Source organism: Oncorhynchus tshawytscha, linkage group LG33, assembly GCF_018296145.1.
Source record: "Oncorhynchus tshawytscha isolate Ot180627B linkage group LG33, Otsh_v2.0, whole genome shotgun sequence".
Lineage (NCBI taxonomy): Eukaryota > Metazoa > Chordata > Actinopteri > Salmoniformes > Salmonidae > Oncorhynchus > Oncorhynchus tshawytscha.
The window spans coordinates 15,915,777-15,938,471 of NC_056461.1; the positions used below are offsets into that span (position 1 = coordinate 15,915,777).

Genomic DNA, 22,695 nt, shown 5'->3' on the forward strand with positions numbered 1-22,695 from the left:
TATTTGACACAGGGCTTTAACCCCTAGCTTCTTGCTCTCCCTCTCTCACTTCCCCCTACCGCCTCCTTCCATCACGCACACTCCATGGGAGAATATCAATTGCATACTCCTCGTGTCCTCTTTCCTCGCCTCCTTCTCAAAACCCATTGGATGAGAAAGCCAGAGGCCCCTACCCTCTGACATTCTCCTCCAATGGGGTTTGAGAACGAGGTGAGAAGAGAGGACACGAGTATGCAATTGAGATTCTCCCCCTACGTCTACTGTCTCCTTCCATCGCACACTAACCCCTCCTCCCTCTTTTCTCTTTCTTTTCCAATCTCTCTCTCTGGGGAGCCAGCAGCATTCTGACAGCACACACACTAGAAACAAGGTCACTCTGCCCTGCCTTTGTTCATTTCCAGCACCAGCTACATGAAGCCTGTCTACAGAGGAACCGTCCCTCAGAGAGACTTAGCGTCACAGTGATTATCAGTTACCATTTTATGTTAGCTTCCGACTCAATATACTGTATCAACATGCCCTAATTTCCCTCCGCCACAAGGTCAAACTAATTTCCAATTTATGGTCCTCACCTCACTTTTCTGTTATAGCAATGCGTAAATTTACAGTAAATTTTTTAAATCTGTAAAATTCCTCATAATACTACAAGTAGCATTATTTTGTGTGATAGTATTGTATTGAAATGTGCCTGTCTGTAATACTTCCTGTACGGCCTGACCAAAAAACATCAGTTCTGTTGTGGAAAGTTATATCTAATCAAACTGTGAGGACTGAGATGACGGGAAATGAGCAGCCAGACCTTCAGAAAGCTGTGCAGCATCTCTCTGAACTCGTCCATGGAGGTCCCGCGGGTGGGCTTGTCAAACAGGGTCATTTCCTGTCTCAGTACAGAGTCAGGAGCACCGTCTCCCTTCAGAGGCTCCTCCAGACCACACTTAATGACCACAGGCCTCTCCTTCCACACACCACTGTACACCTACAAACACAGATTTTTTTTCTTCATTTTTAAATGTAATCTTTATTTAACCAGTTAATGAACAAATTCTTATTTTCAATTACGGCCTAGGGGTTAACTGCCGTGTTCAGGGGCAGAACGAGATTTTTACCCTGTCAGCTTGGGGATTCGATCTTGCAACCTTTCGGTTACAAGTCCAACGCGTTAACCACTAGGCTACCTGCCGCCCCAGATAGACAGTCATTAGGTAGAGTAGGTAGTGTGTGTGGTTTTGTCAAGTGGTATGCGTGCATGTGTATGTTTACTGAAATATACTCCAGCTACCTTTACATCAGCTGTCAAGTCTGGCGAGCAAGATTAGCCGGTGTAAGGTGGTTGTACAGTGCCTTGCAAAAGTATTCGGCCCCCTTGAACTTTGCGGCCTTTTGCCACATTTCAGGCTTCAAACATAAAGATATAAAAATTTTAAGATATGTATTTTTTTGTGAAGAATCAACAACAAGTGGGACACAATCATGAAGTGGAACGACATTTATTGGATATTTCAAACTTTTTTAACAAATCAAAAACTGAAAAATTGGGCGTGCAAAATTATTCAGCCCCTTTACTTTCAGTGCAGCAAACTCTCTCCAGAAGTTCAGTGAGGATCTCTGAATGATCCAATGTTGACCTAAATGACTAATGATGATAAATACAATCCACCTGTGTGTAATCAAGTCTCCGTATAAATGCACCTGCACTGTGATAGTCTCAGAGGTCCGTTAAAAGCGCAGAGAGCATCATGAAGAACAAGGAACACACCAGGCAGGTCCGAGATACTGTTGTGAAGAAGTTTAAAGCCGGTTTTGGATACAAAAAGATTTCCCAAGCTTTAAACATCCCAAGGAGCACTGTGCAAGCGATAATATTGAAATGGAAGGAGTATCAGACCACTGCAAATCTACCAAGACCTGGCCGTCCCTCTAAACTTTCAGCTCATACAAGGAGAAGACTGATCAGAGATGCAGCCAAGAGGCCCATGATCACTCTGGATGAACTGCAGAGATCTACAGCTGAGGTGGGAGACTCTGTCCATAGGACAACAATCAGTCGTATATTGCACAAATCTGGCCTTTATGGAAGAGTGGCAAGAAGAAAGTTAAAGTTAAAGTTAAAGTTAAAGTTTGCCACAAGCCACCTGGGAGACACACCAAACATGTGGAAGAAGGTGCTCTGGTCAGATGAAACCAAAATTGAACTTTTTGGCAACAATCAAAATGTTATGTTTGGCGTAAAAGCAACACAGCTCATCACCCTGAACACACCATCCCCACTGTCAAACATGGTGGTGGCAGCATCATGGTTTAGGCCTGCTTTTCTTCAGTGGGGACAGGGAAGATGGTTAAAATTGATGGGAAGATGGATGGAGCCAAATACAGGACCATTCTGGAAGAAAACCTGATGGAGTCTGCAAAAGACCTGAGACTGGGACGGAGATTTGTCTTCCAACAAGACAATGATCCAAAACATAAAGCAAAATCTACAATGGAATGGTTAAAAAAAATAAACATATCCAGGTGTTAGAATGGCCAAGTCAAAGTCCAGACCTGAATCCAATCGAGAATCTGTGGAAAGAACAGAAAACTGCTGTTCACAAATGCTCTCCATCCAACCTCACTGAGCTCGAGCTGTTTTGCAAGGAGGAATGGGAAAAAATTTCATTCTCTCGATGTGCAAAACTGATAGAGACATACCCCAAGCGACTTACAGCTGTAATCGCAGCAAAAGGTGGCGCTACAAAGTATTAACTTAAGGGGGCTGAATAATTTTGCACGCCCAATTTTTCAGTTTTTGATTTGTTAAAAAAGTTTGAAATATCCAATAAATGTCGTTCCACTTCATGATTGTGTCCCACTTGTTGTTGATTCTTCACAAAAAAATACAGTTTTATATCTTTATGTTTGAAGCCTGAAATGTGGCAAAAGGTCGCAAAGTTCAAGGGGGCCGAATACTTTCGCAAGGCACTGTACCTTGTGAGATGTGGTTGGCAGCTGGTAGGGCTGTGTGTGCATATTACCTGGTGTGTGTGTGTGTGTGTGTGTTACCTACCTGATGTGTGGAGGAGGTGGACATGCATCGCTGCAGGGTCAGAGTCCTTTCCTCACATAGGGCCTTGCAGGACGACCCTGAGACAATTCCGCTTCTGTAGTGGTCACACTGGCACAGACAGACATGAAACCAGAAATACATTAATCAACAGGAAGAGGACCCAAGGATCCTACAATCTCGTGCTCATATGTACTATGGCCCAAATCCCAACCGCATGCAAATCATGTATACTGTAGATGTCAATTGGGAATTTCAAGATTCCCACATGGATGTAAAGTTAGGATTTTTTTATTTTCACCCCATGAGATTCTCTGTTCTAGTGAGTTATGGATGGGTTAGCTGTGCTTCCATGGGGCAGAAGCCAGCGTGCTTTGTGATTCTGAATGGCCTGATTGCTAATGACAATTGGGGGAATCGTAAGTGGCTCGTTTCAGCTCATTTCTTCTTGTTCTTGATACCATGTCTATTTACTATTTACCAAGGCTGTTTATCTGTATTTTTTGCAGCTGTCCATTTACCACCACAAACCGATGCAGGCACTAAGACCACACTCAATGAGCTGTATAGGGCCATAAGCAAACAAGAAAAGCTCATCCAGAGGCGGCGCGCCTAGCACCCGGTGATTTTAATGAAGGGAAACTGAAATCTGTTTTACCTCATTTTACCAGCATGTCACCTGTGCAACTAAAAAGGGATAAAAACTCTAGATCACCTTTACTCCACAGACAGAGGGCCATAACTCTATCCTCCTGATTCCAGCTTACAAGCAAAAACTCAAAACAGGAAGTACCAGTGACGCGCTCAATACGGAAGTGGTCCAATGAAGTGGACGCTGAGCTACAGGACTGGGATATGTTCGGTGATTAATCCGATGGCATTGAGGAGTTCACATCAGTTACCGGCTTCATTAATAAGTGCATTGACGATGTTGTGACCATACGTACAGTGGCTTGAGAAAGTATCCACCACCCTTGGCATTTTTCGTATTTTGTTGCCTTACACCCTGGAATTAAAATTGATTTGGGGAGGGGGGTCATTGTCCTGCTAGAAGGTTGTATCATTTGATTTACCCAACATGCAACATGTTTTTTGACAAGGAATAAGACAAAGCAAACTAAACTTCAAGTTGGTTGGGTTCTTCTGGAGTACAGCAATCTTTAAGTCATACCACAGATGCTCAATTGGATTGAGGTCTGTCTGACCTTTGACGAGGCCATTCCAAGACATCCTTCAGGGTTATCTTTGGTCTCTTTGTTGACTCTCTGAGTAATCCCCTCCTTGACTGGTCCGTGAGTTTTGGTGGGCAGCCCTCTTGGCAAGTTTGTTGTGGTGCCATATATTTTTTTATAACCTAACCCTGATCTGTACTTCTCCACAACTTTGTCCCTGACGTGTTTGGAGAGCTCCTTGGTCTTCATAGTGCCATTTGCTTGGTGGTGCCTCTTGCTTAGTGGTGTTGCAGACTCTGTTGCCTTTCAGAACAAGTGTATATAGACACAGATCATGTGACTTAAAGTCCACTTGTGTAGAATCTAATTAATTGTGACTTCTGAAGATAATTGGTTGCACCAGATCTTATTTAGGGGCTTCATAGCAAAGGGGGTGAATACATATGCACACACCACTTTTCCATTTAATGTGTCTTTTTTTACATTTTTAAACAAGTTATTTTTTTCCCACTTACTTGGGATCCAACATGTACACTGCGGCATACATGGGCTTCAGGCAGAAGTCTTCATGCTTTTTGATGCATTTCAGAACTGCAGTTTCCTCTGCTTGGAGCAACAGTGAAGTGGGCAGGGCAGTACGGATTTCTTCTCTTTCATCTGTAAGCAGAGTCTGAACATCAGACAGGATGGCATTGTCTCCATCAATCTATGCAATGGCTACAGGTTTCAGGAGTTTCAGGCTGCTTACCACTCTCTCCCAAAATGCATCAGGAGGATCCTCTTGATGGGGCTGTCCATATTGGCAGACTGTGATCTAGCCATATCTTGGAGAGACTCCTTCCCTCCAGGATACTGTCAAACATGACGACAACACCACCCCAATGGGTGTTGCTGGGCAGCTTCAATGTGGTGCTCTTATTCTTCTCACTTTGTTTGGTGAGGTAGATTGCTGCTATAACTTGATGACCCTTCACATACCTAACCATTTCCTTGGCTTTCTTGTAGAGTGTATCTATTGTTTTCAGTACCATGATGTCCTTGAGCAGCAGATTCAATGCATGTGATGTGAGGGTAGGACTCCTCCACTTTAGACCAAGCAGCCTTTATGTTCACAGCATTGTCTGTCACCAGTGCAAATACCTTCTGTGGTTCAAGGTCATTGACGACTGCCTTCAGCTCATCTGCAATGTAGACCAGTGTGTCTGTCCATTGTGTCTGTGCTCTTGTAGAATACTGTTTGAGGGTGGAGATGATGTAGTTAATTATTCCTTGCCAACGAACATTTTGCCCACCCATCAGAGATTATTTCAATACAGTCTGCTTTCTCGATGATTTGCTTAACCTTCACTTGAATTCTGTTGAACTCTGCATCCAGCAAATTAGTAGATAAATGTCATGTCTGGTTGGAGGGGTGTATGCTGGGTGAAGAACATTCAGAAATCTCTTCCAATATACATTGCCTGTGAGCATCAGAGGTGAACCAGTTGCATACACAGCTCGAGCAAGACATTCATCAGCATTTCTGACTACGTTCCTCCATTGAGTCAAATAAACTTCTAATTCCAGGAGGACCATGAGCTGTTGCTATCGATAAGGTGTCTGATTAATAATTTTTACCTCATAATAGAGGTAGGACTTTTGTCAGACTGCTTGTTGTGAGCTCTGATGGAATTTTATGCACTTGGCCAGATGATTCTGCACCTTTGTTGCATTCTTCACATATGATTTGGCACAGTATTTGCAAATGTACACAGCTTTTCCTTCTACATTAGCTGCAGTAAAAAATCTCCACACATCAGATAGTTCCTGTGACATTTTCCTGTAAAGATTAGAAGAAAAAAAAGAAATACAATTCCATGTACAGATAAATAGTTAGATTAAAAACTCATTTGTAAGAAATGTTTTAAAATGAAACATGTATGGAAACAGGTGAACTAACACTCAGTTAGCAGGCTCAAGCAAGTTAAAACCCACATGGTAGCAAAAACTAACTTGCAGAAATTGTTAACATGTTAGAAATTATTTAAACACACTTTGCTGTAGGCTACTATTTACTAGTTAACAAAAAACAAACAGTGCAGTAGTGTGGGTTCAATAGCATCTCATTAGTGTGCAAGATCCTGAGAATCAGCTGTACATATGATGGAAGAGTGCAGTGCACATGTGATGGAAGAATGCACTGTGCATGCAGAGGGTTGCAATTCCATTGAATTGGGGATAGTTTAACCAAAATATGCCACAAGACCTAGAATTGCCTTGTGTATCTCACAAAAAAAAGGTTCACAGTTATACGCTAACTTTTTTTGATGATTTAAGAAAAATTCCCCAAATTCCCAGGCTTAAAACTTCCCATGGAAAATTTCCAGAAATTTACCGGAACCTTTCTGACCCTTTGCAACCCTAACCACAGCATAACATAGCTGTGGGGTGTGAGATAATCTTGTTTGGGAAACATCCAGGCACCCTGCCAGCCTGGAGCTAACTCCACTGTTCTAAGAGCTAGCTCCAGTAAAAGGAGATCCACCCAAACAGCATGAATCATACCAAACAAAAAGAAAGACTAAAGACCATAGGCTGTGACCTCCTCCACTGTATGGTGGTTGCTATGGTAATATGACTTCATTTTGCACACTTTGGACTGCGAGCAAACCAATTAAAGGACTTTAAAAGTATTTGTTTATCTTCCTTTTTTGGAGTGGGGGGGGGGTATTTCTGCAGGCCCAGCTACTGTAGTTGTCCTTAATGTCGCAGTAATGTGCAGATTACCCTGGGAGTACACACAAGATTGCCAACACTCTTACACACACACTGAATCCCAAATTACCCCCTTATCCTCGGCCCTCGCCTCCGCCATATGCACAAGTGTCCACAAAGCTAAGGCAGTGAAAATTAGGGAGGGTGTAGGGGATAATTAGACCCTCCAATAACAACTCAGACCGAGCCAGCAAATCTGCCGGCTCCAGAACAAAATGGAATCCCAGCACTGTGTTATTTTTGAGTTTGCGCAATTTCACACAAAATAAATGGGAGAAGCATGCCTAATTACATTGTCAGATTGAGACTTCACATATGTAAAACATGAAACACCTCCCAAATTAAAATGTTACTGTGGTTTATATCTTGTAAAATGACAGGGGGATTTGTTCATTAGAATGTCATGTTATATTTTTTGAAAGTGGAATATGAATTGCATCATTCAAGTCAAGTAGCCCAACCGGCCGGACAATGACGCTATTATTCCTTCTACGTCGTTTGTCATCTGCATCTAACCGGAATGTATGCAGCCAGCTATACACGTGTGCCCTGCTGACAGGCTCGTACATAAAACATCTTGCATTCAGGCTGCAAGGGCGTCAAATTCCTCCTTAACTAGCTTTATTGGCAAGCCACCGAACAAAAAAACATGTGTACTGTCTTAATAAAAAATAGAAATCCACCACCATGCTAAAATGGCTAATGCTACTTCCCGATGTCGCACACGGGGTTGAGCCAGGGGTAAACAATAAGACTGCTGCAACCGGATTGGTTGAACATCAGGAAGTACCATTAGCCACTCTAGCATTTTGGTGGAAAAATGTGCTTTTATGTGCTTATTTTTCCTTATTTCAAGAAATGCCCGCTTGCCATATTCGCGGAGGATGTTTTATGTACAAGACGGTATTTGATAGCTGACAAATTAATCTTATTGATCACACCCAAACTGTCCCTTTTAATTTATAGGATTCACATAATATTCAACAAATATAGTACCCAGGTGAGAAAGGCACTTAACCCTAATTGCTCCAGTAAGTCGCTCTGCAGAAGAGCATCTGCTTAATGATTAAAATGTAAATGTACTTACAACTGCTGTAGCCTAATGGTTTGCTTGTTCACCAGGGATGGTCTAACTAATCCAGATATTTTTGAAGGGAATAAACCACACAGAGTGGCCGATTCCTTGACACAGATTAAACCTAAGAGAAGGACAAACTGATTTGCTTTCACGGAGGACTGGCTTGAATGAGGATGACCCCAACTTATTTTCATCATGAGAAAAAGCTATTGGTTTTCTGCTCAATGTTGGGTAGAGGTATCCATTTAATAAAACACAAGAGACCAGCAAAATGGAAAAGGACGTGGCAATAGCAGAAACAGCGGCATATAGTGAGCAAAACCTAGTACTTCCACACTAATATAATGGTAAATAATGCATGTAACTTCAATGGCTAATTTCTCTGAACAGCGAAAAAACAACAACATATTCACAGGGAATACATTACAAAGGATGAAGGAGAAATACTCCTTGCCACTGCACCACACTACTTTGTGTAACGTTCCCTTGTGTAAACTTCGATCTAATATCATTTGGGGTGGAATTAGAGTGGGGTATGGAGGGTCCGTGGTTGGCTTTTGAGCATTTTATTGGATTCCGCATGTCTTACTCATTGATAGGAAGAATTATGTTCCAAATCAGATGTCAGGTACTATATTTATTGAAGATTATATGAACCTAATAAATTAAAATGGCCAATTTGAGTGCAATTAGATTTATTTTGCAGAGATCAAATTACATTGCAACAAAATACTGTTAGAATACCGTCAGAATACTAATGTCAATGTTTCTAACTACAGAAACAAACTCAGCACAATCTGAGATGGTGGGGGTCGAAATCTTTTTTGTGCTTTGAGGCAGAACAATCCTCCTTCCCTTCCTCTCATCTCTCCTTGTTTCTTCTCTCAGACACTGTTTTCAATGTCTTGTATGTCCCGAGAGAGCCGGCCTTCCTCTCGCAGCACAAAGAAGAGTTGGGCACAACAGTGCTGCCGTATTCATCACAATACAAAGATAGAGAAACCAAAACAGGACCACCTCAGGCTGTCCATTAATCTTCACACTTAGTCTCTTTTTCTCTCATGATCCTTTACTACTTCAATGTGTACGCTGACAGCTGAGCAACAAAACACAAGCACTCCCAACCACTTCTGAGAGCCTTCAGAAAGAATTCACACCCCTTGACTTCCCATAATTTGTTGTGTTACAGAGTGATTTTTTGGGGGTCACTGGCCGACACAATACCCCATATAACAAAGTGGAATTATGTTTACCAAAGATTTTTTTAAATGAAAAATTAAATGCTGAAATGTCTTGAGTCAATAAGTATTCAACCCCTTTGTTATGGCCTAAATAAGTCATTATTTGCTTAAAAATGACATATGTTGCATGGAATCACTGTGTGCAATAAGTGTTTAACATGATTTTTGAACAACTCTCTCATCTCTGTACCCTACACATACAATTATCTGTAATTATCTGATTCAACCACAAAGACCAGGGAGGTTTTCCAATGCCTCATACAAAAGGGCACCTATTGGTAGATAGGTAAAATAAAATAAAAAAGCAGACATTGAATATCCATTTGAGCATAGTGAAGTAATTAATGGATGGTGTATCAATACATCCAGTCACTACCACAATACAGGCGTCCTTCCAAACTCAGTTGCCGGAGTGGAAGGAAACCACTTAGGGATTTCACGATGAGGCCCATGGTGACTTTAAAACAGTTAGAGTTTAATTAATGGCTGTGATAGGAGAAAACTGAGAATGGATCAACAACCTTGTTGGTACTCCACAATACTAACCTAATTGGCAGAATGAAAAGGAAGCATGTACAGAATAAAAATATTCCAAAACATGGATCATGTTTGCAACAAGGCACTAAAGTAATACAACAGAAAAATGTGGCAAAGCATTTTACTTTTTGTCCTGAATACAAAGTGTTATGTTTGGGGTAAATCCAATACATTACTGAGTACCACTCTTGATATTTTCAAGCATAGTGGTGGCTGCATCATGCTACGAGTATACTTGTAATTGTTAAAGACTGGGGAGTTTTTCAGGATAAAAATAAATAAACGGAATGGAGCTAAGCACAGGCAAAATCCTAGAGGCAAACCTGGTTCAGTCTGCTTTCCACCAGACACTGGGAGATGAATTCCCCTTTCAGCAGGACAATAACCTAAAGCACAAGGCCAAAAATACACTGGAGTTGCTTACCAAGAAGACAGTGAATGTTCCTGAGTGGCCTAGTTACAGTTTGTCTAGAAATGATCAATTTGACAGAGCTTGAAGAATTTTGAAAAGAATAAAATGGGCAAATGTTGCACAATCCAGGTGTGAAAAGCTCTTACCCAGAAAGACTCACAGCTGTAATCACTGTCAAAGGTGCTTCTACAAAGTATTGACTCAGGGGTGTGAATACTTATGTAAATATATCTGTATTTAATTTCAAATATCTAAAAACATGTTTTTACTTTGTCATTGTGGGGTATTGTGTGTAGATGTGTGATTTTGTGTTGTTGATTTAATCCAATTTGAATTCAGGCTGTAAAAACAAAATGTGGAATAAATCAAGGGGTATGAATACTTTCTGAAGGCACTGTAATATTTGGTTATTTCTCATCACTGATTATCACAGGGAACAATGAAGCTAGAGGAGAGTCACTTCTCTTGTGGCCGGGCTATCAGACAAGCCAGAGATACCAGCTACCTATGAAATGGCATCCTAATCCCTATTTAGTGCACAACATTTGACCAGAGGGAATAGGATGCCATTTCAGACACAGTCACTCTGTTACATCACTGATTTCTCATCCAGTGTTAATTACTCTTGTCAGGCATTCTGTTAATTACTTTTAACTGGTCCCCATTTGCTACAATATTATAAAAGGAACCATCTTTCCCTCAGCAGCTACTGACACATACAATACAGATTCCCTTTTCCTCTTTAATGCTTTCCATCTAACAGTTTCCGTCGCCATATAAAGGGTGGATGCACCTGTGAATAATCAAAGGTGTGTGTGTGGACAGTGTTGGGGAGTAACGGATTACAAGAAAACTAATCAGTTACCAGCTAAAATATTGTAATCAGATTACATATACTTAAAAAATGTGATGATTACTTTAAATTCAGAAAGGATGTTTGAGCAAAAATGTATTTGACATCTTTCGGTTTTGTCAATGACATTGAAAAAAGGCACAAATTTAAGTTTGTTCTTCCTGAGCGAGTCTGACCACAAATCAGAGACCACTATGATGACACACCAAATGCGATTCATGGATTGCGGGAAAATAACAGGAATGTGCTTTTGTAGGCTACAGGTCCAAGCTACGTCTTCCAATGTTGCGACTGCTGTCGGCATCCAAAGTGAATAAATGCTTGGAGAAGTAAGGACAACAGCAATGGTACGTAGCCTACGGGCAATACTGATGTAAATGATTATTGATATCTAGGCTACATAGTGCCTTATGGACTGTGGTTGTTGTGGATGGCTGTTGACAAATGTATGTGTACTTTACAAATGACGATTGAATTGAAGAAGTTCAAGCTGCCTATCAATCATTGTTTTGGCAACCAGGGGTGTATTAATTACAGAAACCGCTTATCATTTAAGTGTTCCCTTTATTTTTTTGAGCAGTGTATATACAGAAAAAAAACGAGGAAAACATTATTTACAAGGGAAAGGACGGCTAGACAAAACACAAGTCCGACTGCTACGCCATCTTGGAACTCTGCACTATGTACAATCACTGTGGGGATGATGTCATCGATGCACTTATTGATGAAGCCAGTGACTGATGTGGTGTACTCCTCAATGCCACCGGAAGAATCCCAGAACATATTTCAGTTTGTGCTAGCGAAACAGTCCTGTAACTTAACATCTGTGTCATCTGACCACTTTATTGACTGAGTCACTGGTGCTTCCTGCTTCCTTTTTTGCTTGTAAGCAGGAATCAGGAGGATAGAATTATGATCAGATTTGCCAAATGATTGGCGAGGGAGCGCTTTGTACGTGTATCTGTGTGGGGAGTAAAGGTGGATGCACATTTAACATGCTGGTAGAAATGAGGTAAAACGGATTTAAGATTCCCTGCATTAAAGTCCCCGGCCACTAGGAGCACAGCCTTTGGATGAGCGTTTTCCTGTTTGCTTATAGCCGTTTACAGCTCATTGAGTGCGGTGTTTGTGCCAGCATCAATTTGTGGTGGTAAATAGATAGCACCGAAAAATATAAATGAACTATCTTGGTAACTGGTGTGGACTACAGCTTATCATGAGATCGTCTACCTCAGGGGAGCAAAACCACGAGACTTCCTTACAATTAGATTTCGTACAACAGCTGTTTCCAAATACACAGTCCACCACCACCAGTCCATCTTCCCAGAGAACGCTGTTCTGTCTTTCCGATGCAGCATAAACCCCACCAGCTGTATGTTATTCATGTCGTCGTTCAGCCACGACTTGGTGAAACATAAGATATTACAGTTTAATGTCCCGTTGGTAGGATATTCGTGATCAAAGTTAGTCTATTTTGTTATCCAATGATTACCATCAGTCCTATTAGCCAACGTACAGAGGCAGATTCCTTACAAGGAAATTGCTCAATTGCACTGTCTCTTAAGGACAAGACTTGTCAACCTGCTTAAGATGCATTAGAAGTAGAGGTCGACCGATTATGATTTTTCAACGCTGATACCGATTTATTGGAGGACCATAAAAGCCGATACCGATTAAATCGGCCGATTTTTATTTATTTGTAATAATGACAATTACAACAATACTGAATGAACACTTATTTTAATATAACACATCAATAAAATCAATTTAGCCTCAAGTAAATAATGAAACATTTTGGTTTAAATAATGCAAAAACAAAGTGTTGGAGAAGAAAGTAAAAGTGCAATATGTTCCATGTAAAATATGTGCCATGTAAGAAAGCTAACGTTTCAGTTCCTTGCTCAGAACATGAGTACATATGAAAGCTGGTGGTTCCTTTTAACATGAGTCTTCAATATTCCCAGGTAAGAAGTTTTAGGTTGTAGTTATAGGAATTATAGGACTTTCCCTCTATACCATTTGTATTTCATTAACCTTTGACTATTGGATGTTCTTATAGGCACTTTAGTATTGCCAGTGTAACATTAGAGCTTCCGTCCCTCTCCTCGCTACTCCCTGGACTCGAACCAGCAACACAACGACAATTAGCGCGCGTTAACTAGCTAGCCATTTCACTTCGGTTACACGAGCCTCATCTCGGGAGTTGATAGGCTTGAAGTCATAAACAGCGCAATGCTTGACACACAACGAGCTGCTGGAAAAACGCACGAAAGTGCTGTTTGAATGAATGTTTACATGCCTGCTTCTGCCTACCACCGCTCAGTCAGATTATATGCAACGCAGGACACGCTAGATAATATCTAGTAATAACTACACATGGTTGATGATAACTAGTGATTATAATAAGTTTAATGCTAGCTAGCAACATACCTTGGCTTACTGCATTTGCGTAACAGGCAGTCTCCCAGGTCGTTATTGCGTTGGAGGTAAGGTTGCAAGACTGAATCCCCCGAGCTGACAAGGTGAAAATCTGTCCTTCTGCCCCTGAACAAGGCAGTTAACCCACTGTTCCTAGTCCGTCGTTGAAAATAACAATGTGTTCTTAACTGACTTGATTAAATAAAAGGTGTACATTTAAATAAATAAATAAATAAATAAATAAATAGGCAAATCGGCGTCCAAAAATACCGATTTCCGATTGTTATGAAAACTTGAAATCGGTCCTAATTAAAATCGGCCATTCCGATTAAATCGGTCGACCTCTAATTAGCAGAAGACTAAAATTGGTATTACCAATTTAATGACATCTATTGCAGGATACATCCATGTTAGAGGTTACATAACTGGCCATACATGGATGTTGCATTTTACTGTTGGGTTGATTATGTAGGTGTCTACTACAGATAGTAATACTGTTAGAAAATATTTTTACATTAAAATGTTTAAACTGTCATATTTCCAGTCATTCCAATTCATTTCATACAACTTGATCTTTAAGAGTAGGGCTTGGAAATATAGATTAGCTAAATTGTTTTATCTGCGCATAACCCCAAAACCAATGCCTAATTAGCCTTATCTTTTGTAGTTATTTGTATTTGTCATTGAGGACTGATTGGGCTCATTGCTTGAAGTTGGAAAAATAAACTATTTTTGCCTAAAATTACATACCCAAATCTGCCTGTAGCTCAGGGCCTGAAGCAAGGATATGCATATTCTTCGTACCATTTGAAAGGAAACATGTTGAACCTTGTGGAAATGTGAAAGGTATGTAGGAGAATATAACAGAATAGATCTGGTAAAAGATGATACAAAGAAAAAACTACCGTTCTTTTGTACCATGATCTTTGAAATGCAAGAGAAAGGCCATAATGTATTATTCCAGCCCAGGTGCAATTTAGATGTTGTCCACTAGATGGCAGCAGTGTGTGCAAAGTTTTAGACTGATCCAATTAATCATTGCATTTCTGTTCAAAATGTTGCATCAGGACTGCCTAAATGTGCCTAATATATTTATTAATAACTTCATGTTCAAAATTATGCACTCTCCTCAAACAGTAGCATGGTATTATTTCATTGTAATAGCTACTGTAAATTGGACAGTGCAGTTAGATTAACAAGAATTTAAGCTTTCTGCCAACATCAGATATGTCCATTTCCTGGGAAATGTTCTTGTTTACTTACAACCTCATGCTAATTGCATTAGCCTACGTTAGCTCAACTGTCCTGTGGAAGGGACACCGATCCCAAAGTTAAACCTGTTATGGCAAGGCGATCCCCTAGGGGAACCCCCCGCCATGTTCAAAAATGCCTCCAAAATATCCGGAGGAATTATAGAAAGCTACGCCAGATAACAGAAATACTCATCATGAACTTTGACTAAAGATACATGTTCTACATATAATTAAAGAAACACTGGTTCTTCATGCAACCGCTGTGTCAGTTTTTTTTAAACGTTACGAAAAAAGCCTACCATGCAATAATCTGAGACAGCGCTCAGACGTAAATATATTTTCCCGCCATGTTGGAGTCAACAGAAATACGAAATTAGATCATAAATATTCCCTTACCTTTGATGATCTTTCATCAGAATGCAGTGCAAGGAGTCCTAGTTTCACAATAAATCGTTGTTTTGTTCCATAATGTCCAATACTAGTGTCCAATTAGCTGCATTTGCTAGCACTTTCAGCTCACGTGCCCAAAAGCTGACGCTGGTCCAGGAGAACTCGGACGAAAATTTCAAAAATATATATTTCAGGTCGAATAAACTGGTCAAACTAAGTAGAGAATCAATCTTCAGGATGTTATTTTCATATATATCCAATAACGTTCCAACCGGATCATACGTTTTCATCTGCAGCCAAATGGAACGGCGGTGACATCAACAGACAAATGCGCCACAGGGAAATTGCATTCTGCTAAGACAGTGACTATTTCCCCTCCCATTCGGTCAAAGTTCACACCATATGCTCCATTCCACGTTCTACAGAATGAGGACATCTAGTGGAAGGCGTAGGAAGTGCTAAGATATCCATATCTTATTTGGAAGGGAAGGGGCGATGACGTCAAATTTGACCCACATTCAGAATTTCACTTCTTGTTTGGAAGATTGCCTGCCCTATGAGTTCTGTTATACTCACAGACATAATTCAAAAAGTTTTAGAAACCTCTGAGTGTTTTCTATCCAATAGTAATAATAATATGCATATATTACTAATCTAGGACAGAGTAGGATGCAGTTCACTATGGGCACGCAGTTCATCCAAAGTGAAAATACTACCCCCTATCCCCAACAAGTTTTAAACAACACAATTTAACTCCAAGTCAATCACACTTCTGTGAAATCAAACTGTCCACTTAGGAAGCAACACTGATTGACAATACATTTCACATGCGGTTGTGCAAATGGAATAGACAACAGGTGGAAATTATAGGCAATTAGCAAGACACCCCCAATAAAGGAGTGGTTCTGCAGGTGGTGACCACAGATCACTTCTAAGTTCCTATGCTTCCTGGCTGATGTTTTGGTCACTTTTGAATGCTGGCGGTGCTTTCACTCTAGTGGTAGCATGAGACAGAGTCTACAACCCACACAAGTGGCTCAGGTAGTGCAGCTCATCCAGGATGGCACATCAATGCGAGCTGTGGCAAGAAGGTTTGCTGTGTCTGTCAGCGTAGTGTCCAGAGCATGGAGGCGCTACCAGGAGACAGGCCAGTACATCAGGAGACGTGGAGGAGGCCGTAGGAGGGCAACAACCCAGCAGCAGACCGCTACCTCCGCCTTTGTGCAAGGAGGAGCAGGAGGAGCACTGCCAGAGCCCTGCAAAATGACCTCCAGCAGGCCACAAATGTGCATATGTCTGCTCAAACGGTCAGAAACAGACTCCATGAGGGTGGTATGAGGGCCCGACGTCCACAGGTGGGGGTTGTGCTTACAGCCCAACACCGTGCAGGATGTTTGGCATTTGCCAGAGAACACCAAGATTGGCAAATTCGCCACTGGCGCCCTGTGCTCTTCACAGATGAAAGCAGGTTCCCACTGAGCACATGTGACAGACGTGACAGAGTCTGGAGACGCTGTGGAGAACGTTTTGCTGCCTGCAACATCCTCCAGCATGACCGGTTTGGCGGTGGGTCAGTCATGGTGTGGGGTGGCATTTCTTTGGGGGGGCTGCACAGCCCTCCATGTGCTCGCCAGAGGTAGCCTGACTGCCATTAGGTACAGAGATGAGATCCTCAGACCCCTTGGGAGACCATATGCTGGTGCGGTTGGCCTTGGGTTCCTCCTAATGCAAGACAATGCTAGACCTCATGTGGCTGGAGTGCATCAGCAGTTCCTGCAAGAGGAAGGCATTGATGCTATGGACTGGCTCGCCCATTCCCCAGACCTGAATCCAATTGAGCACATCTGGGACATCATGTCTCGCTCCATCCACCAACGCCACGTTGCACCACAGACTGTCCAGGAGTTGGCGGATGCTTTAGTCCAGGTCTGGGAGGAGATCCCTCAGGAGACCATCTGCCACCTCATCAGGAGCATGCCCAGGCGTTGTAGGGAGGTCATACAGGCACGTGGAGGCCACACACACTACTGAGCCTCATTTTGACTTGTTTTAAAGACATTACATGAAAGTTGGATCAGCCTGTAATGTGGTTTTCTACATGAATTTTGAGTGTGACTCCAAATCCAGACCTCCATGGGTTGATAAATTTGATTTCCATTGATCATTTGTGTGATTTTGTTGTCAGCACATTCAACTATGTAAAGAAAAAAGTATTTAATAAGAATATTTCATTCATTCAGATCTAGGATGTGTTATTTTAGTGTTCCCTTTATTTTTTTGAGCAGTGTATTTTAATCTCACTTTCCATCTACGGACTGAACATACTCTCCTGCAACCCACCTCACACAATGTGGTACAGATCTGCTATTTTTATACTTTAGAACTGGAACCCCCATCAGAAACAAGCCAGCTAACTAGCTACTAGTTAGTAGTCAGCTAGCCACTGCTAGCGGTCTTCAACGTTAACTAGGACACCAGCCAGCCTCAGCCCAGTCAATGCCTCCCAGTCTGCACAGCGCGATATCAACCCAGATTATATTGGACTCCTTTTTCTCTACCACATCTCCGGACTCCTATCGCAAGCTCTGAACCTACACCGGACCATCGCAGCTAGTTAGCTGCAATCCGAGTGGCTACTCCTCGCTAACATCTTTGTCCTGAAGCAAGCACCATTTAGCCTTGAGCTAGCCATCTCCAGCTTGCTGAAGAGGTCCACAAGCTAATTATTGGGCTACAATAACTCTTTTGCAAATTGGCCTGGACCCTTCACTGCTGAAATGGAGCCACACCGATCCATCACGACTGGTCTGCCAACGTAATCGTCCAAGGTGGTTTCAACAGGCTCTTCTGTTGCGACGTCACCAAAGGCCGATCTGCTATCCCCGGCCCGCTAGCTGTCTGAATCGCTGTGTCTCCAGCTCACCTAGCGTAGTAGCGACTACTGAATCGGCTCTCTGACTCACCCATTGCTACTCACTAGACCCTATGATCACTCGGCTACACATGACTCTTCCTAATGTCAATATGCCTTGTCTATTGCTGTTTTGGTTAGTGATTGTCTTATTTGCCTGAGATAAACCTTTTGTCCCACCCCCCACACATGCAGTGACCTCACATGGCTTAACTGGTGCCTCAAGAGACAAAACCTCTCATCGTCACTCAATGCCAAGGTTTACCTCCACTGTAGTCACATCCTACCATACCCTTGTCTGTACATTATGCCTTGAATCTATTCTTCCACGCCTAGAAATAGTCTCCTTTTACTCTCTGTTCTGAACGCACAAGACGACCAGTTCTTATAGCCTTTAGCCGTACCCTTATCCTACTCCTCCTCAAGTGATGTAGAGGTTAACCCAGGCCCTGCAGCCCCCAGCACCAGTCCCATTTCCCAGGCGCTCTCATTTTTTTACTTCTGTAACCTTAAAAGCCTTAGATTCATGCATGTTAACATCAGAAGCCTCCTCCCTAAGTTTGTTTAATTCACTGCTTTAGCACACTCCGCCTACCCTGATGTCCTTGTCGTGTCTGAATCCTGGCTTAGGAAGGCCACCAAAAATCCTGAAATTTCCATCCCCAACTACAACATTTTCTGACAAGATAGAACTGCTAAAGGGGGCAGAATCTACTGCAGAGATAGCCTGCAGAGTTCTGTCATACTATCCCGGTCTGTGCCCAAACATTTCGAGCTTCTACTGTTAAAAATCCACCTTTCCAGAAACAAGTCTCTCACCGTTGCCGCTTGTTATAGACCCCGCTCAGCCCCCGGCTGTGCCCTGGACAGCATATGTGAATTGATCACCCACCATCAATCTTCAGAGTTCGTACTGTTAGGTGACCTAAACTGGGACATGCTTAACACCCCAGCTGTCCTACAATCTAAGCTAGATGCCCCCAATCTCACAAATTATCAAGGAACCTACCAGGTACAACCCTAAATCCGTAACCATGGGCACTCTCTAAGATATAATCCTGACCAACTTGCCCTCTAAATACACCTCTGCTGTCTTCAACCAGGATCTCAGCGATCACTGCCTGCGTCCGTAATGGGTCCATGGTCAAACGACCACCCCCATCACTGTCAAACGCTCCCTAAAACACTTCAGCGAGCAGGCATTTCTAATCGACCTGGCCCGGGTATCCTGGAAAGATATTGACCTCACCCCATCAGTAGAGGATGCCTGGTTGCTCTTTAAAAGAGCTTTCCTCACCATCTTAAATAAGCATGCCCCATTCAAAAAATGTGGAACTAAGAACAGATCTAGCCCTTGGTTCACCCCAGACGTGACTGCCCTTGACCAGCACAAAAAGATCCTGTGGCGTTCTGCGTTAGCATCGAATAGCCACCACGATATGCACGTTTTCAGGGAAGTCAGGAACCAATATACAAAGTCAGTTCGGAAAGCTAAGGCTAGCTTTCAAACAGAAATTTGCATCCTGTAGCACTAATTCCAAAAAGTTTTGGGACACTAAAGTCCATGGAGAATAAGAGCACCTCCCCCCAGCTGCCCACTGCACTGAGGCTAGGAAACACCGTCACCACCGATAAATCTACGATAATCAATCATTTCAATAAGCATTTTTCTACGGCTGCTCATGTTTTCCACCTGGCTACCCCTACCCGGCCAACAGCTCAACACCCCCTGCAGCAACTTGCCCAAGCCCCCTCCCCACCACCCAAATCCAGACAGCTGATGTTAAGACAGCGCTGCAAAATCTGGATCCCTACAAATCAGCTGGGCTAGACAATCTGGACCCTTTCTAAAATGATCCTCTGAAATTGTTGCCATCCCTATTACTAGCCTGTTCAACCTCTTCCATATTGTCCGAGATACCTAAAGATTGGAAAGCTGCTGCGGTCATCCCTCTCTTCAAAGGGGGAGACACTCTATACCTAAACTGTTATAGACCTATAACCATCCTGCCCTGCCTTTCTAAAATCTTTGAAAGCCAAGTTAACAAACAGATCACCGACCATTTCAAATCCCACCGTACCTTCTCCGCTATTCAATCTGGTTTCCGAGTGGGTCATGGGTGCACCTCAGCCACGCTCAAGGTCCTAAACAATATCATAACCGCCATCGATAAAAGACAGTACTGTGCAGCAGTCTTCGTCCACGTGGCCAAGGCTTTCGACTCTGTCAATCACTGCATTCTTATCGGCAGAGGTCAGTGTGTCAAATTGGAGGGTCTGTTGTCCAGACCTCTGGCAGTCTCTATGGGGGTGCCACAGGGTTCAATTCTTGGGCTGACTCTTTTCTCTATATATCAATGATGTCGTTCTTGCTGCTGGTGATTGTCTGATCCACCTCGATGCAGATGACACCATTCTGTATACTTCTGGCCCTTCTTTGGACACTGTCAACAAAACCTCCAAATGAGCTTAAATGCCACACAACACTCCTTTCGTGGCCTCCAACTGCTTTTAAATTCTAGTAAATCTAAATGCATGCTCTTCAACCAATTGCTGCCCGCAACCATCCGCTCAGCGACACGACTCTGGACGGTTCCAACTTAGAATATGTGGACAACTACAAATACCTAGGTGTCTGATTAGACTGTAAACTCTCCTTCCAGACTCACAGTAAGCATCTCCAATCCTCGTAAAACTGAGTATTCTATCGATCCTTAACTTTGGCGATGTCATTTACAAAATAGCCTCCAACACTCTCGTTGGCTGGCCCTCGCTACATATTTGTCGCTAAACCCACTGGCTCCAGGTCATCTAAGTCGTTGCTAGGTAAAGCCCCGCATTATCTCAGCTCACTGGTCACCATAGCAACACTGACCCGTAGCACGCACTCCAGCAGGTATATTTCACTGGTCATCCCCAAAGCCAACACTTCCTTTGGCCAACCTTTCATTCCAGTTCTCTGCTGCCAATGAAGCTGGAGTCTTACATCTCCCTCTCTAACTGTAAGCATCAGCTGTCAGAGCAGCTTACCAATCACTGTACCTGTACACAGCCAATCTGTAAATAGCACACCCAACTACCTCATCCCCAGATTGTTAGTTATCTTCTTGCTCCTTTGCCACACAGTATCTCTACTTGCACATTATCATCTGCATATCTTTCACCACAGTGTTAATGCTAAATTGTAATTATTTTGCCTCTATGGCTCATTTATTGCCTTACCTACCTAATGTTCTACATTTGCACACACTGTACATAGATTTTTTTATTGTGTTATTGACTGTACATTTGTTTATGTGTAACTCTGTGTTGTTTGTGTCACGCTTTATCTTGGCCAGGTTGCAGTTGTAAATGAGAACTTGTTCTCAACTGGCCTACCTGGTTAAATAAAATAAAAATAATAATAAATAAATAAAAACATACCACAAACAGAGGCCATGGATTACAGGCAACATTTGCACTAAAGAGTAGTGCTGCCGCTTTCAAGGAGCGGGACTCTAACCCAGACGCTTATAATAAATTCCACTATGCCCTCTGATGAACCATCAAACAGGAAAAGCATCAATACAGGACTATGAATGAATCGTACTACACCGGCTCCGACGCTCTTCGGGTGTGGCAGGGCTTACTAAATATTATAGACTACAAAGGGAAGCATAGCCATGAGCTGCCCAGTTACACGAGCCTACCAGACGAGCTAAATTATTTTAGCTCGAGGCAAGCAACACACGCATGCATGAGAGCATCAGCTGTTCCAGACGACTTTGTGATCACGTTCTCCGTAGCCGATGGGAGTAAGACTACTTGCATTGGCTATATTGTAAAAATGTAAGGTTATGTTAGGCATTAGGGTTAGCAGCGTGGTTAGGGTTAGGTTTAAAATCAGATTTTATAACTTTGTTGCTCTGTCAGATACTAAAATGCGCCACTTTCGGTGAAAGTAGTCTAAAAGTAACAGAAGGTAATCCAAAAGTTACATTACTGATTCCAATTTTGGACAGGTAACTATTAACTGTAATGGATTACATTTAGAAAGTAAGCTATCCATTCTTGTGAGCACACTCATACTTACAATGACCATGTGGCAGACATGTCCTCGGCAGAGCTCGGAGTAGGAGGCATACTGCATGTAGAGGACCCAGCTGGCCACCAGGATACCCAACCAGGCCAGCAGCAGGTACTTCACCTTTAACACCGGGAGACGACTCTACATAGGAGAGAGGAAGAGACCATGGTCATTCAGCAGATGCTTTTATCCAAGGCAATTTACAGAAGTGTCAGCATTGTATGTGGCCCACGCGGGAATCAACTTATTGCCAGCAGCATGCTCTAACTTACAGAGCCATTGGCACCTGTATTTACTGTTATCTGTTGTGCCGTGCCAGAGTGGGATATTAACAAAGTACACATTATGTTTAACAGATTCCCTGTTGTTGAACCATCTCATGTGCAAAGAAATCTGCAGCCACCCAAGCCATAGACTGTTCTCTCTGCTTCTGCAAGGCAAGCGGTGTATCAAGTCTGACACCGACAGGCTCCTTAACATTTTCTACCCCAAGCCATAAGACTGTTAAATAACTAACAAAATGGCTACACAGACTGAGTTTACCCTATTTTTTTTGCACACTAACAGGGC

The 22,695-nt window shown here is 42.4% G+C and overlaps 1 protein-coding gene across 1 annotated transcript in view; it reads right to left on the minus strand.

Moving 5' to 3' along the window:
* LOC112230896 (divergent protein kinase domain 1B) overlaps positions 1 to 22,695 on the minus strand; it is a 32,451-nt gene that overhangs the window by 8,236 nt on the left and 1,520 nt on the right. The window contains exons 2-4 of the mRNA XM_024397260.2: positions 22,132 to 22,266; positions 3,044 to 3,151; positions 800 to 976 (exon numbers count right to left, since the gene is read on the minus strand). Of these exons, the coding sequence (XP_024253028.1) occupies positions 800 to 976; positions 3,044 to 3,151; positions 22,132 to 22,266 (420 nt within the window). The remainder of the gene's footprint in view (positions 1 to 799; positions 977 to 3,043; positions 3,152 to 22,131; positions 22,267 to 22,695) is intronic.